Source organism: Primulina eburnea, chromosome 7 (assembly GCF_022965805.1).
Source record: "Primulina eburnea isolate SZY01 chromosome 7, ASM2296580v1, whole genome shotgun sequence".
NCBI lineage: Eukaryota > Viridiplantae > Streptophyta > Magnoliopsida > Lamiales > Gesneriaceae > Primulina > Primulina eburnea.
In genome coordinates this window covers 4,141,686-4,159,540 of record NC_133107.1, presented here as the reverse complement: position 1 = coordinate 4,159,540, position 17,855 = coordinate 4,141,686, and the positions used below count along the sequence as shown (strand labels likewise).

Sequence of the window (17,855 nt, the reverse complement as noted above, 5' to 3'; positions counted from 1 at the left end):
TTATTAGTTGATAGATCCGAAGATTGATTATTGATTGTCGATATCCAGTATTCATCGTGTTTAAATAACGAGAGTTGGTATTTACACTTCGTTTTGTGTTATAGTGATCAAAATATTGTGTTATCAATTTTTTGCATTTTATTAATTATATGTTTCGTGTGTTTGTTTGAAAGCGTGTTTCTTAAGTCTTAACACTTCCACTGAATGTTCGATTAGATGAGAAATTTATGACTCTTGTGTCATCGAATTTAATCTTTTTTATTAGGGAATAGTTTGTTATAATTGAATATCGACCTGATATCTTATCTTAAACTAACACGCTCGGATATAATGTTGTGATACCATATAGTTAAGTGTAGAAAAAAATTTATGTTAATTTTGGACCTACGCATGTGTGCCTTCTTCTCTGCTCACAATGTTGTCATATTTTATATAATATTGCACAATGTATCAATTTTAATAATTTTAATGTGACGTCAGGTTTACCTCACAGCATGTGGTGCTGTCAACTACAAGTTGTCAATTAACGTTAGTGGGAGTTGAACTAAAATAGTTGTTTGTTCTACAATAAAACGTTTCAAATAAGTTTTTTTTTAATGTGTGTGTATATATATATATATATTATATATAACTTTTTTAATGTGTATGTGTGTGTGTATTGTTCTACAATACAATGTTTCAAATAAGTTTTTTTTTTCAAATATATATATATAATGGTTTAAAATAATACATCTATATTACATAAGCTTGATATGGTCGGTGGAATATATTTTTATTTACCTAAAATATTCCTATTATTTTTAAATTTTCTCTCAAATTTTCAAAAAATGAGTAAAAGTTGTTTTTTTTGTATTATTTATAATAATTCATAGTTTATAATTTAATTTTATAAATTTATATTTTTAGTAATAATATTTTTCTATTTATTTTAAAGCGCAAAAATTAAATATTAATGAACAACATAAAATTAAATTTCATCTACAATTTTACACACAGAAACAGAAATAATTGTGAAGATAGTAATAGTGTAGATGATGGAGAAAGGAAGTGTTGTTGGCCATAAAATGTGCTATGGTGGAAAATATAAAGCATTATCTTGTGACACTCAACAATCTTTATCTGTCTCCATATTTGATTGTTTCGGTAGCCATCTACAACTTCTTTATGTCTTGAGCTTCTTTTTTAAAATAAATAAATAAATCCACACGTACGGTTTTCCAGATTTTTTCACATCTAAAAAATTAAACATGTATTATTGAGTACGAGAATTTACAAAAATTATTTCTAATATATATGTAAAACACATCAAATTCATTCTCGAATTATCCTTATTTTATGAGAAAATAAATTACATGAATGTATAGATTCAGACATAAATTTTGGTCTTGAAAAATATTAAAATATAATAATCGAAATTACACGCGCATGAAGCCACTTCAGTTTCTTGTGTCAATAACATATATAGTTGAAATTTAGGGTTGAAAATTTTCACGTGGTACTAATCAAATATGTCGATAAGGAATTTTAAGTATATATGCATGAAATGTGGTGTTGTGATGCTATTTTGTTTGTTTTTCTTGGTTATTTTTTATTTGGCCTTCACAAAATCACCTCTCGCTTACACATGTATGGGTTTGGTTAGGAAAAAATCTCATACCCCCTATTATATCCAGAAAAAAACTACGTAATAAAGAGGAACATAAAAAGACAAATAATTGGGGGAAAAAAGGACTTGGAATTTGAGTTGTTTTGATATTTAGTTATGTAATTAGGGCGAACCACGCATTAAACGAACTAGGTCGAAACCTGATCAAACAGGTTTACAAGCAGGTCTTGACAGAACCAGTTCTAGTGGAGTTTAAAATAATGAATGTCCTGATAATTAACTTTAATTCACAATATTTCCGTCGATGAATATATTGATTCTTGGATTTTTTTTAATGTGTAACAGGTTTGCGGGTTCAATTTTTTCTTGGTGAGGCGTGTTAAGATTATTGGAACTTGGACCTAACTCAACCCCAAAAGCTAGCTCAAAGAGGAGAATTGTCTAAGTTCATATATGCAACTCTGAGGTATTTTATCTAACCGATACACATCTCTCTCACGTCTAGGAATAAACTTTTGGAGCGTGAAGTTTACAAATGACCCAACTATGGGCAGAAGAGGTGGCTCAATTATGGACGGTCCAACACATAACGGTGAAAGCTGAGCTCTGATACCATGTTAGAATTGGAACTTAATTGGACTTAACTCAACCTCAAAAGTTAGCTCAATGGAGGAGGATTGTCCAAATCCATATATGGAACTCCGAGACATTTTATCTAACCGATGTGATACAACTAACAGAGCGGGTTTTGGAATTACCCTGGCTCATCGTTCCTTTGCCATGCTTATCTGTAAGTAGTCAAAATGTGGTATTAGTACAATAAGTTGTTCTCTTTCTAAAAAAAAAAAAAAAAAACTTGTCATGTTTTGCTGACAGCCAGACAATCACATCAACAATATTCAAAGTCGTATTCGTATTACGATGAAAAAATGACTAAAAGTAAAATTATATATATACATATTTGATTAATTTGGAATGTTGACATAATGTCAGCCAGTCAGACAACTACATCAACAATATTCAAAGTCACATTTTTATTATGATGAAAAAAATGACTAAAAGTAAAATTATATATGTACATATTTGATTAATTACAGGACAAGAAACCAAAATTACAAACCATACAAAGAAGATTTTTACAAATTTCCCAAACACGAAATGACATATAATTTCTTCTCCTTTTTTCTAACTTTTTGTTTCTCTTTAATTCTATTAAGATATTTGTAAGTGGATATATTGTTAATCAAGAAGCTTGATGTTGTTGCACATTTTAAAAGCATGATTTTCATAAGCAGAGTATGCATATTAAGTGTTAGAAATACGTGTAAAAGTCTCCAACTTGGGAGCACGAGTCCGAGTGGAACAGCACTGTACTGATTATGAGTTTTGAGAGAAAACGAGTTTCCAATGTATTGACTACCAGTTTCACCATGACCTCAAAATGTACAAGGCTTAAAATAATTGACGTATAAAAATCAAAAATATTGAAAGTCAGATAAACATTTTAATTAATATAATGAAAGCAAAAGTTCTGAGAGAGTTGAATTTTTATTAAAAATAATTTAATTTTTAAAATTAATTTAAAAAATACTTTAAAAAAAAAACGTTTGCAAAACTACCTCAATCCGCGCTTATGAAGCGCGGACGCTGCTCACGTGGCGCAGCGTCCGTGCTTCGTAAGCGCGGACGCTGCAAACGTGGAGCAGCGTCCGTGCTTACGAAGCACGGATGGTGCTTGCGAAGGAATTTAGCGACGGAATATATATAGATCCGTCGCTAAATATGAATCGGCGACGGTTCTAAAACACCGTCGCTAAATATGAATCGGAGACGGTTTACATTGCGACGGTTTTAAAACCGTCGCTATTTGTAGCTACGGATAAGACCGTCGCTAAGTTTAATTAGAGTTCGAAATTTCATACGTTACACGCTAATAATATTATTAACAGCAGGATTTTCACACTTCGTCTTTGTCGAAAATCATGCTGCCTAAACAAACCAAAGTCAGTCATCTCTGACTCACTGAAAAAACCAGGTTGAATAGTAGAAGTTAGGGGTGGGAAGAAATACCGAAATACCGAAATACCGAAATATCGTGTCGAAAAAAATACCGAACTTACCGAAAAATCGGGATACCGAAAATTACGGATTTTCAATATCTTCACTACGCGGAGTACATTAGCGACGGTTTTATCCGTCGCTACAGTTAGCGACGGTTTGAAAACCGTCGCAACATAAACCGTCCCCGATTCATATTTAGCGACGGATCTATATATATTCCGTCGCTAAAATCCGTCGCAAGCACTATCCGTGTTTCGTAAGCACGGACGCTGCTCCACGTTTGCAGCGTCCGCGCTTACTAAGCACGGACGCTGCGCCACGTGAGCAGCGTCCGCGCTTCATAAGCGCGGATTGAGGTTTACCATGCATGAATATAGCAAACTCGATAAAATGAATCAATAATCCAAAACATAAAGCAATAATGCAAAACTATGAATAATCTCATACGAGGCCCACTATTGCTGTACGTTCAGTTGCAAATACAGAAGCAAAATCGAAAGAGATGCGGATGTTATGATATAATTTCACCAACCCAGCTTCAGAATTCTCATCCCTTCAATTTTATCGAGACTTGTTTAAATTGCGAGATTACAAAACCAAAGTATGATTTTGAGTTTTTTCACACTTTTTTTTATTATTATTATCAGACGGCCGAAAAAAAGGACCGAGTCAAAGCCATAGAGCTCTGGCTTCCTTTAGTTTAGGCACCAATTCTCCAGAAATATGGGCGCCCATTACTTTCTCTAGCCCACCGATCAATTTCCCTCCGACAAAAGCCGCCGGCAACTGCGGATCGGCGGCTTTTCCAGATCCCACTTCGCCGATGGCGATGAGCTTGAACAGCTCGTTGGTAACGGCAGCTTCATTCTGCTCGTCAACGTCAAATATCGCGGGTTTGACTCCATGTCCATGCAGCAAAAGCTTGATCACGTGGCACATGCAGCAGCCCTTTCTAGCAAATACCACCACCGCATTCTCGGCCACCACTTTTCTAATACTTTCGGTGTTTATCGCCTCACCGCATGGGTCGGCCGTCGCTGGCGGAGGTGTTGATGAGCCATTGGCCACGGCGGTGGCTGTGGGAAACAATATTCTGTGCGAGATTGATTGTTCCATGGCTTGATGTTATTGTGGGAGAGGGAGCAAAGAGGGGAGATGGATAGCTGTGTGGTGGCGTGAATTTATATAGGAGTTTACAAAGGAATTGTTTATAATATTATTATAAAATTGCTTCCTTTATATGAAATATATATCTATATCTATATACAATAAAAACATTAATATAAATATCAATTATTTATTATTTATTTTTGAGTTTTTTTTCGATATTTTTAGTTTTCGATATTTTTCGTAGATGATTGATATTCTATCTTTTTATTATTCCGGATAATTTTGATTCATTAATTAATATTAATTAATTATTATTATAAATTTATTCATTAATTCATGGAAATGGATATTAAAAATTTTAGTATATCGTTAATTGTATGTGGACCGGAGTCGGAGAGATATGCATACATTGTTATTTATTATATGGAACATATTTTGCATTAATATCTTCCACTTTATTATTTATATTTATATTATATGGAACATTTATTGCATTAATATCTTCGGGAGGTGCATTGCAATGGAGTTTGTTTGGTTCTATTTTCATCTAAAGTATTTACGTCCAAAAATGTATCAATAAGAAATGAATTATTAATCTTCTCATCATTGAAACACTCACAAAATGGATCTCTCAAATTGAACCTAATTAGTTCTCACTCGCACATATGTATTCCTTATTAGTATTCTTCGTTTTTAAAGATTTTAATTTATGTAAACTGATTAACTGTTATAAGAGGGAATAGTTATTGCATATATCAGTTTAATTATGGTGAGAACTGAACTGATAACTACTCGAACTGATCAAATCAGTTTTAAAACAATAGTTAAACAATTAATAACACAAGATATGTTTATGGATGTTCGGAGACTTCCACTGCTCCTGCGTCACCTCTTCTATCACCTCGAGTAGATTTACTACAAAAATTTGATTTATACAACACTTTGTACAAACTCACTCAGCTTAGGACTTATCCTATTGCCTAAATGAACTTCTAGCCTAGACTAAAGGCAACACCTTCCGGCCAACACTTGTTTAACATCTATGTGTCAAATACTACATACACAAGTTTAAAGTCATTGTGCAAGACTCACTCAGCTTATCAGTACGCTCAATTCTCTGTATATATGAGTGATTGTGTGTGTGCCTGTGTGATAACTAAACTATGAATACAACACGAAAGTGTTCTCACACATTGAGAATTTTGCTTCTTTATTAAACAGTTGGCATGATCTTTTTCTCTTCTATCTTCACACACTTGTGTATTTTCCACACTCGTGTATTGATAATCTTGGTCTGGTATTTATAGAGGCAATGAGACCGTACAACAAGACTCGTCAAATATGAACATTGCAGTTTGAATATGTTCCTCGATATTTATCTTGTACTTTCCGACATCCATTCTAGAACGTTTTTGCTTTAAGCATTGCTGCAACGTCTATTATTGTCCTTTGACTGGACAAAAGCTTTTCCTCAGTGCGCACATCTGGATTCCATTGAATAAGCTTATCGTATTCTGCAAACTGATTGATTCATAACTGATGTTCTGAACTGGTCAGTTGAACTGATTTGAAATAGTTCGATGAAATAAATTGGCTCGTCAGCTGAACTGATTTCGCTGCTTCGGTTCAACTGGTCAGCCGGACTCTTAATCAGTTGAGTTTTTCATCAACTGGTCGGGCTTCTGAAGGTCTTCTGCTGAACTACGTATCAGCTGGACAATCAGTTGAACTGGTCTTTCGATATTTCAGTTGAACTGGTTCAGTTAGGGCGATCAGTTGGCGCTTTCAATTTGCATATCGATAACTGATCAGTTCGAATTCTGATTAGTTCCAATTTATGGGCACTTGGGTAAATCTTTATTTGTGAGACATGTCAACTCTAGCAATATTCACAATAAAAAATAATATTTTTTTTTGCATAAAAAGTAATATTTTTCATGGATGATACAAATAAAAATATTCGTCTTACAAAATATAGGCATTGAGACCGTCTCATACAAGTTTTTGTCTTTATTTTTTTCAATTTTTTTTTTATTTTATGTATATATAATTAAACGAGTGTACGTTATTTAAAAAAAAAATTTAATATTTTTGGATATGTTTTACAGGAAAGTCTCAATGAAATTGAGTGAGAAAGACACATAAATAATTTAAAATATTATTTTGAACTTTCGGCATAGTTTCATATTTCAAAATTTGAAAAATATACACCACGAACAACTTGCTAGTAGGGTTTTACGGAGAAATTTAATGAAAAATTGGATTTCCATATTTTTTAATTAAAATTTCACATCAATATCATGGTTACAAATTGTGCAATATTCATTAAATTTTCTCCACTTCGATTTTGAAAAATAAAATAAATTGATTTAGGTTAACGTAGGAATAGAGAATTTCCATGTCCAAACAGACATCATTCATGACATTGATCACGACGTCATGGATACTGTTGGTGACGTGCTGTAACGTCACCAATCACGTCACCAATTTGGATAAAGAGCAGACTCGAAGTTGCGATTGGCGAAGTCCGATCACTGACGGCTTGTGCAGTCGCTATTCGGTCATCAGTCATTAATGGTAACACTTAGCTAATGGGAATATTTCATCCTACATGTGGGACAGTGTCCTCATGTGTAGATCAATGGTCCAGATTTAACAAAAAGTACATGAGGTCTACTATTTTTTTTTTTAAATCACAAATGTGACTAAATCTGCACCATCTAAATCCTGTGGGGCACTGCCCCATGTAAGGCCCGAGAATTTTATCCTATTAATCTGAAATGATTTGGGGATAATTGATATGGTTATTGACGGAAAGGATCGGACCGAAAAAGACGAGATAATGCATGAAAATGTGCAAGGAACAGTAGCCCTCGCGCATATGCCCGGCACCGATGCGCGCATATGCGCGACCAGGGGCGGATCTAGGATTTTGGCAAAGGGGGGGCCACTTAGTTTATTTTGCGACGGTTATAATAAACTGTCGCGGATTTTGCGACGGTTTTTGTAAAACCGTCGCTAAAAAATTTTTTTTAAATTTTTTGGGGGGGCCGTGGCCGCCATATAGCGACGGTTGTTGATAAAACCGTCGCGACTTTTGCGACGGTTTCCGTCACAACCGTCGCTAAAATTTTTTTTTAAATTTTTTGGGAGGGCCGTGACCCCCGTTCGCCCTACACTAAATCCTGCCCCTGTGCACGACGTGGACAGAGGACCTCGCGCATATGCGCGAAGTGAGTCGCGCATATGCACGAGCCCTTGAAAGCGAAGTCCAGAGGACCTCGCGCATATGCGCAGAAATAAGTCGCGCATATGCGCGAGCTGTCGAGAAGCCGAGTACCGAGACCAGTAGGTCTCGCGCATATGCGTCGATGATGTCGCGTATATGCGCGAGACGTGTAATAGGCGGAATGAGCCACTCGTCCTCTTGCATGTACGTGGATGTATATATATATTATATATATATATATATATATATATATATATATATATATATATAAACGAATCCTTCATTGTTCAGAAGGAAGGAAACGAAAAGAAAATCGAGAAAAGGTTTCTGAAAAAGGGTTGAAAATCCTTACGCCTTTTGTGAGAAATCCGTCCGTCCGATTTTGAAACCGACTTCGGTATTGAGCTCCTATCGACGTAGGCTACAACTGGACGTAAGTTTTGCTACGTTTTGATATGTTTTGAAATTATGGTATTGTCAGAATCTGATATGATTCATATATGATGTTCTTGGCATGGTAGACATCATATAATTGAAACTGAAACTGGACTGAGAAACAGATATCATATGGAATTGTTATGATTTTTGGAGTTGAGTTGGTTGAGATTTGATATCAGAATTGACTTGTCATCGAATATGAGATGTTAGAATTAATATCTGACCGATATGGTAGTACTGGGTATATTGAAATTATGACGTTATACTGTTGAAACAGAATTTGATAGAATTCTGATTATATCCAGTATTGATTGAGTGGTATATTGATACCGTACCCTCGATATTGTTATTGTCAGATTGAGTATTAACAGGCTTTGAGTTCGAGGCTTCAACAGAGTCAGAGTGTCAGAAAGAAAGGTATAAATTAATTTTGTGTTGGGATTGCACAACTCGAGTGAGGCTTGACTCGAGTTCCCCTAAATCACATACTTAGTTTATTTCATTGATATTTGTAATTGATGAGATTGATGTTTGTAGTCTATTGATTTATAGCCACTGCATGTATTGACTATTGATTCGTTTAGTCATTGGCTGATTCGCCTAGTCACCGGCTGATTCATCTGGTTATTAACTGATTCGTCTAGTTATCGACTGATTCGTCTAAACTTCGGCTGATTCGCTTAATTACTGGCTGATTCGTCTAGTTACTGGCTGATTCGTTTAATTCTTGACTGATTCGTCAATTCTGCGGCTGTTTCGCCCAGACACTGGATGTATGAATTATATCGATGCCGTTTAGGGTGGAGTCATTCCTACCGGCTGAGATTCGATATAATTACTAATATCCAGACATCGGGATCCCTAGGTTAGAGTTGATTCGAGTCTGAGACGACGCGTTGTTTGAGTCGAGTCTGAGTCTGAGTGTGATTCATTGCTTGATATTGATTTATGTTTCTGATTTGATACATTTTATGAATATTTATTATATGCTTTTGTATATGTTTTATATGATTGCATGTGTACATTGTTTATACTGGGATTTATTCTCACCGGAGTTATCCGACTGTTGTCTTGTTTTGTAAGTGTGCATGACAACAGGTGGGGCTGGATCAAGATCAAGAAGAGGATGAGAGAAGACAGTTAGCGTGGAGATCCGGACTTAGGAGTATATCTGTTATATCACCTGAGATGTAGTGAAGAAACAATAGTTATTATGATTTCTTGTTGTACATGACTTGTACTTAGATCTGATTAGTGATCTTGTAAATGAGATAAGACTTATTGCATATGCTGCGTACTCTCGTATTTTTTAAAAAAAATTAGACCATGTTTATTATAATTGATTAATTATTCTCAGAAAGTGATTAAGAATTGAATTAAGTTCGGGTCCCCACACCCCACAAGTAAGATCGAACTAATGTGTGTATCTTTTACATAATAATTTTTAAATATTATAATAGTAAGAGATTTGAAAATAATTAAAATAATCTCTTACAAACATTATATTCATTCGTCTATCTTTAGTTTCAAATGAAATAATTTCATTTGGAAACAAAATTTATTTGGAATAAGGCAAAAATTTGTGTGAGATGATCTCACGGTCGTATTTTATGATATATATATCTTATTTGGGTCATCCATGAAAAATTATTACTTTTTATTATGAATATCGATAGGGTTGATCCGTCTCACAGATAAATATCCGTGAGACCGTCTCATAAGAGACATTCTCTTCTAATAATCATCATTCAATAATTACATATGAATATCTTATGGGATTTATGAATTAGAAATCCTTCCACGTAAATTCATTAACATTTGTGCAAACGTGATTTTTTTTAGCAAACTATGAGACAATTTGAAGCATCAAATATAGTAAAGTATATCGTCCTACCTTAGTTTGTTTGAACTAATTCATTTTAGTTTAGCGGTGGTAATATAGTCTATAACTGATTTCAAGTAAAACCAATTATAATTTATGTGTCAAATCCCTTTCTAAATTAAATTTATTTACCCATATAAATTTATGCAAACCAAGTACAATCTCAAGAATATGGTTTTAAAAAACAAACAAGAAGAAGAAAAAAGAACCCTTATTTATTATTAATATGTCAAAAACTCTTGTGAGACATTCTCACATGTCAAATTATGTCATTCCACTTTTGGCTAATATGAAAATACATCATTAAAAAAATTTCTTTTAATATATATGAATTGAATCTAAAATTAATATACAAAAATTCATATAAGATTGTCTCACATTTAAATTTTGTGAGATATATATTATATCCGATCTGACCCGTGAAAAATATCATTTTTTATATCATAAGTATAAATTTTCACCCAATTTATGAATTAAATCGGATCAACATGTTTCACATATATAAATTCGTGATATTGTATCATTGTAGACCTACTAAAAATAACATACGATCAAGAGTCTAGTTTTATGTATTCTCCATCAGGTCCATTTATGTACAAATAACATTATACTTTTCACAAAAACTCTCGTGAGACGGTCTCATGAGTCAATTTTATGAAATCGATATTCTATTCGGGTCTCTCATAAAAAAAATATTACTTTTTATGCAAAAACAATTACTTTTTATTATAAAAATAAACATATTTGATCCGTCTCACTAGAGATTTACTCTAAAAAATTTAAATTAATTTCGACCAATTTTATAAGATAAACAACAAATGTGGAAAATATTTACATGGCACGGAGAGTAAAACGTTTCGACTGTGATTTAATAATTGAAAGTCATCAATTAAATGTGGCTTAATAATTAGAAATTTAAATCAATTATTTTATCGCCCTTTTAAATTATGGGTGTGACTGACTAAAATTATTGTACTTGGACCTGTATCGCCTTTGTCATGTCGTCATCGGGAAGTTAGGTACAAGATATAATGTATTTTCATGTCTGTACTATGCAATTTCATGTTTTTTAAGGAATTTAACATTTAGTATTATATAATATTTTTTTAAATCAAAATTTAATTACATTGATCTCCTTCGATATTTTTCATCTTGACCGAAAAAAAAAAAAACTAAACTCTTTTGATTTTTTGTAAATATGATAAACCTCCATAGAGATAGATGCAATTGTCCTATATATAATTTATTTTATTAAAAAAAACTGAAATAGAATTGATTTATGCACCCTTTGATCGATGTAAAAGCCATTTTAATGGTGTGGGAATTTAAATTATTTTATATTTTGTTGATGGAATAGGTCTCATGTGAGACCGTCTCACGGATCTCAATCTGTGAGACGGGTCAACCTGCTCATATTCAATATAAAAAGTAATACTTTTAGCATAAAAAATAATACTTTTTCATGAATTATCTAAATAAAAATCTGTCTCACAAAATTCAACCCGTGAGACCGTCTCACACAAGTTTTTGTCTTATTGATGTCTGTTGATTTATTTGATTTTTCAGAACATTTAAGAAAAAAATCTAAAAAGATTCACTCACTATTTAACAATATCTTAGCTGAACATCTTTACTGTTCTATTGAATTAAAATATTGCAGATTATAACTCAAATTTGTTTTGTCGGTAATCGAAAATCTCACAATAATATAGCATCATGTCAACTTTAATTTATCCTGAAATTATTTATTAAAATCTTAATCAGTTCACAAACTATAATCTAATTAATTAACAGCAAATTCGAACGTAGATTTTAGTAGTTTGTATTTTTTTTTCTCTGTAGGTTGCGAGTAGCATAATTTTTGAAGAATTTATGACTTTACAAAACTCGCATGAGACCGTTTATGAGACGGATCTTCAAATCATTCTATTTATGAAAATGTATTACATTTAATGCTAAAACTGCATTTATTTAGTGAGATGTGATTATACATGGATAAATCGTACTGAGATTATTAAAATGATTTTATAGGATGTGAAATAATTATGTATATGCAATAACATGTTTACTTTTATTGATTAATTTTATGATTGAAATTATGATAATTAAGTGAGAAGTTACAATTTTGCTGTCTGCCTATAATTAATAATATCCTTTTTAATTTTATTGCTAAATTGAGATTGTGATTTTTATTGAAAAATGTAATTATTATTAATTCACATGTAAGTTATTTTAATTTATCAAGATTATTGTGTATAAATTTTATTTATTGTTTTAAAAATAAAAAATTAATAAATTGAGTACAAATATTCCATGAATAAGGATAAAATCAAATGAAATTTATTAAATAATATATTAAATTATTGGATTTTTATTCATATTTTATAAGTTTTATAAATTAGCTTTTCATACATTTTCTTGGAAGTAAATGATACTGATATAATTTCTTAGTTGGAAAAAAACATAGTAAAATTATAGTAAAAATGATTATTAATCATTCATTTTATTTGTGATAAATCATCAAGTTTTAAAGACTAAATTAGATAAGTATGGATGTGTTTTACGAGTTAGTACGAGTCATAAAATAAAAGTAAATATGAGATTTATATGATTATTAGTATAATATTATTCTTATCATAGCAAGTAAACATAACATAAAAATATTACTTTTCATTTACAAAATAGATCAGGTTGACCCGGAAAAATAAATCTATGAGATCATCTCACAAAAAACATACTCTTACAATATTTGCATATAATTTCTTAAATTAATCATAAAATCATAATAATGTAGTAAATTTTCAAAAATTAATTCCACATCATAAAAAATAGCTTTTCCGAGCAACGAGCAAATATTGAAGCCGGCAGTATTTGTTAAGATTGAAACTTGGACCTAAAATATTCAAAATATATTTTCACGTTAAGAGCTTTTCCAAAGAACTTGGAGATTTCAAGGTGAGGCTGGAGCTTGCATGATACCAAGATAAATCAAACGAGAGTTTGGTAATCAAGAATTATCAAAACTCGAGTTAAGTTCAAACACTTTAATTTGTGTTATTAGTTCCCCTAGCTTACAAGTCAAATCTGAGATTGTTACTTGATCAAAACTCGGGCGAAGTTCGAATACTCGAATTACGAGCCGAGTATGAGTCGAGCTCGGATCATACATGCCACCAACAGATATATATGGGGCTGTTACTTGTGAAACCATATTTCGAATCACTAATGATTCAGCTAATTTATGTTACATTGGATTTCACCGAGAAACAAATAATTTACAGCAGAAATGCGGCCTACCTAGCACAACTGCTAATCTATAATTTGGCCATTAACGGAAGACAGAAGTTTAGTTTCATGGCCATAAGGTGGTGAAGTTTGATTGCCTCCCCTGCTTGCGCCGACATTTCCCTCGGTCAGAGAAAATCCGAAGAGCCTGCAACTTTTTGTACACACCGAAGTGAATTTCTTATTGTCTCCAAATAATGGTGGGGATTGGAGTGGAAAATGTGAGAACCTCGTGTCGTTAAGCAGATGATCGGTGCTCTTTGAAGATGCTGAATTTCTTGGACCATTTTGGGGAAAACAGGAAAAATCGTTAGTCTCGAGCTTCTTCTGATTGCCGAACAAAAACGGCATGAATCGAGGTGGAATAGAATTTGATTGCTGCGATGTCAGAACAGAAGATGGAGATGAACTTGGCAAAAGGGTAGGCGAGAGGTGATTAGTGGACGGATATACTCCACGATTTGGGGTCTGAACTTGGTTTTGTAAAGTAGCAGACCTGCTTCCCGGGTCTTGGTTGGTTTCGGGGATTCTTCCATGCGGCAGATTCGACAAGGTTTCTTGACTTTGCGATACCTTTTGGCCCCGGAAGATATCATTTATCACGGCAGTGCTCAGCAAGGGACTCTCCGAATCGGCATGAATTCTTGAAAAAACAAGACCCGGATAGCACCGGGTGTCAGATGTTGGAGGGCGAGTAGGAGTTTCCAGCACATCGAATGGAATTCGAAATCTTTGTACTTCTTGACCTTGCAAGACCTTTTGGAACCTTACATGATCCACAAAGTCTGAAAATTCAAAAATTCAATAAAATATGTGAAAATTTTAATGCTGACGAATAAATATGTAAACATGAGGTAAAAAGCAAAGCAACAGGTAAGTAGAGACCTCTGGGAATTGGAAAATCTCTTTCTGTTTCAAGAAAGCTGATCCTACTTCTCTTGGAGCCGGGTAACATATAGCTGTTCGGTCCTGACACCGAACTGGATGGTTCGATCTCCCAAGGGGAAACCCGAGAATGGCTATTTCCCTCTGAATCGTCCCATTTTACCTGCGAAGGACATTTAAATTCAATGTTCAATAAAATAAAATAAAAAACAAGAAAAAGTGAGAATGGAAGAAAACCACATACCAATAAGCACTTCCATCTTGAACCAGGCCACCTCAAAGGATCCGCATCACTGACGCTAATAACGAGCCCACTGCCGTGACTAAAATACAATCAATTCTCTGGATACTCAATTTTTATGGAGCAGCGAAAAAATCTGGCATAACGAACCTTCTGTTAGAAGAATCTTCCGTTTCATGATGGATTTTGAACCTAGTTCCAGACAAAACCGATTGTGCAACACTCTTGGAGAACTTATGATAAGGCACGATAACATCAGATGAACGGGCCCTGCAAAACAACCTCAAAATTCAGATTTCTCAATCGGAAAAATAGATCATAAAAAGTTATGGAAAGACTCCATTGACTGCAACCCCACATGTAAATGTAGCTTCAGGGGAGGCAATATTGGAACATTGCAGTTACAAGACAAAGATAAACCAAAAGGCATTATACATCGAAGCCAATTCAGGTACTAAACAGATCCTTGGCTTCATACTTCTAGAATTAACAGATTAAGAGTTTCTACCAGTAATTTGAAGTACCTAGGATTGTAAAAAATGCTAAAATTGCTCTGCACTGATATGGCATTCACTACTTCAGAAATGCTGCTGGAATTGAACTGTTGGATATCAGGAGCAAGAATACCACCACTTTTAATTTGAGCAGATCTACGTACTCCAAGCCTCAGCTCTCCATCATTGCCTCTGCAGTATATGATTCCAAGTTAACAAGAATTTTTTTTTTAATGAAAAAAACCATCAATTTGAAGTGATTCAAACCTCAAGAAAAGCACCGCATCTCCGGAGACAAGCTTCTTATTATTGACGAATGCACTCCAACCTGATGTCAGCAAATGTCTTCGAGGCTGACCTGATCCGGAGGAAAAATCAAGTCAAGATGGATCTTGCATAAAAACCAGTAATAGAACAAATATTTAAGAATTACCCCGGTAGATATGCCGGAATTTCCACTCCACGCCATGTAAATCCTTAGCCACAAGCTCCTGTGAAGGTCTTTGCTGCTTATAGTCCTAAAAACAAAAACAGTAAGATTCCTCTTTCAGACAAATCGAAGACATGTACGGAATTTAATGAGAATCAAAATTGCTAAGAATTACGAAATGAAAGGAGATATTGGCAATCTCGATACCAGAGGAGGAAAACAATCCTCAGCAGCTCGACGAGGAACAGAGAAGCCACCATGAGTGCTGGTATCAGAAGCAGTTAGACTTTTACAGAACATGTGAGGTGTCAGAGGCTTCAAAGCATCTTCGGCATCTTCATCTTCCACCTCAGCTTCTATAATACCATCTTTCCATTTTTGCTCAATCTATGGGACATGAATTTAATGCGCTTAAATCACCATATTAATACTAAAGAAAGGCCCAGCATTGACAACATCCGAGCTCTTCGTATTTTTTGAAAGGGAAAAGGGAATATTTTCTATTTCTGTGTGAAAAAAGGCCATTTTACCATGAAAAGAACGCCATGAATTTGAGTCTCAAAGTAGATAAAGTTACTGCATTTAAAAGCATTCTCGTGTAACACCAATACTACGTCGACTCTCTGCTAGCTTCGTATAAATGTAGTAATACCGCATGATCTCCATACATATCCGAAATCAAGAAAAAGATGGCCGACTTCAGATTTCAAAATTTGGAGTTGAAATGCCCGAGATACACTAGACGACAACCTCACAACCCTTTTTACATAAATAAATCAGAAGGAAAAAGAAAACAGAGATATACAGATTCAGATAACGAGGGAATGCCTTAAAATGTGCCGATTTTTAGATTTTCATCATAAACACAAAGACTCACGTTTACACTATGCGGTTAAACGAACAATGCGATACTCAGACGAGCATTTCTCGTACCTGTTGGTCCGGAACTAAAGAAACTAGAGCATAAACCTCGTCGTTATTTGCGTCCGCCTAACAATTAAAAATCAGAACTTTCAGTATGGAGAGGCAAAGATAAGGAAAAAAGACCAAATCTTTACCTGGAGTTCGACATCAATGACGCGACAAAAAACGTGAGAAGGAAGATCATAAGTCACCGCCGGGAGTTCGTGGTGGTGTTCCAAATGTCCCTGGGGAAAGTAAACGACGGCGCTTCCCTTCTTAGGCAACGAACTCAATGGCCCGGCGCAGGCGTGCCACAGGTCCATGCACACAGCTGGCGCCAACGTCTTCACCAGTCCGGGATTTTCGGAGACCCCCGACAAGGAAGGGGAACCACTCAGCGACGCCGTTCCATCTTCAGTATTTAGAATGTTCAAATCGATTGATCCGCACGTCATATTGATCACACTAACTCTGACCGACAAACCTTATAAAAATAGGAAGAAATGGGAAAATTATCATGTGTGTGTACGTTAAACGCCACACAGAGCGAAGCTGAGAGAAAAGATGGGACCTTTTTCACTGACCAAAGCAATTAACGCATCAGTTTTCCCTCACTAAAAAGACGGGAGTCCCTTCTCTGTCAAAGAAAAAATCGAACATAAAAAGCATTATTATTATTGTTTACTCCTGGAATAAAGGCAACCTGCAAGTTGCAGAAGTAGATGATGAAAAAAGCAGCGCTGCAACTGCAGGGTGGAGGAAACAGGCTCTTGTGGGAGGATGTGTGAGTGGGGCTGGCAGTGAGTGTGTGAATGGAAACAGAGTATTAGATTATGTATATATATATATATATATATATATTGTATGTAGATACATACATACATCTGTATGTATTTATTTCTACTGTATCACACTGTGAGATGTGTTTATGGGAGAGACTTTGGGAGTTGACGGAAGGGTGTTCGATTCTTTGAATGGATGTAACAATAATAAATGTGAGGTATATATATCAAGGTTTAAAAATTAAAAAATGTTAAAAAATATTTTTAACTTTTAGTATATTTTTAATTATATCAAGTTATTAATGGATTAAATAATACACACAAGAAAGAATTTAAAAATAATAAAATTTCAAGTTATGACATGAGTCTCAACATCACAAATGATGTGATGAATTATAATTTATATTAGTCATGAAATAACCAAAAAAAAAAAACCATAAAACCCTATATGAAAAGTAAATGATCTCATACAAATTTAAGCAAAAACACCTCTCTTTTGGTTGTGTATA

The 17,855-nt window shown here is 34.1% G+C and overlaps 2 protein-coding genes across 6 annotated transcripts; both read right to left on the bottom strand.

Annotated features, from left to right (window-relative positions):
- Window positions 1–4,039: 4,039 nt before the first annotated feature.
- Window positions 4,040–4,841, bottom strand: LOC140836022 (glutaredoxin-C9-like). The gene has a single exon (XM_073201436.1). The coding sequence runs from the start codon at window positions 4,781–4,783 to the stop codon at window positions 4,337–4,339; it is 447 nt and encodes a 148-aa protein (XP_073057537.1). The 5' UTR covers window positions 4,784–4,841; the 3' UTR covers window positions 4,040–4,336.
- Window positions 4,842–13,395: 8,554 nt separating this feature from the next.
- On the bottom strand, window positions 13,396–17,387 carry LOC140836757 (auxin response factor 3-like). 5 transcript variants are annotated; one of them, XM_073202511.1, is made up of 11 exons: window positions 16,720–17,387; window positions 16,595–16,651; window positions 15,869–16,048; window positions 15,665–15,749; window positions 15,499–15,589; window positions 15,262–15,423; window positions 14,888–15,007; window positions 14,741–14,819; window positions 14,497–14,659; window positions 13,841–14,396; window positions 13,396–13,759 (listed from the first exon to the last, which is right to left on the bottom strand). In XM_073202511.1, the coding sequence occupies exons 1-11, from the start codon at window positions 17,017–17,019 to the stop codon at window positions 13,636–13,638; spliced, it is 1,917 nt and encodes a 638-aa protein (XP_073058612.1). In that variant the 5' UTR covers window positions 17,020–17,387; the 3' UTR covers window positions 13,396–13,635. The 5 variants fall into 5 exon arrangements, with proteins under 5 accessions (XP_073058612.1, XP_073058608.1, XP_073058609.1 ...); XM_073202507.1 differs by having other exon boundaries at window positions 13,396–14,396; window positions 16,720–17,048; window positions 17,136–17,386; XM_073202508.1 differs by having other exon boundaries at window positions 13,396–14,396; window positions 16,720–17,048; window positions 17,149–17,386.
- Window positions 17,388–17,855: the final 468 nt, after the last annotated feature.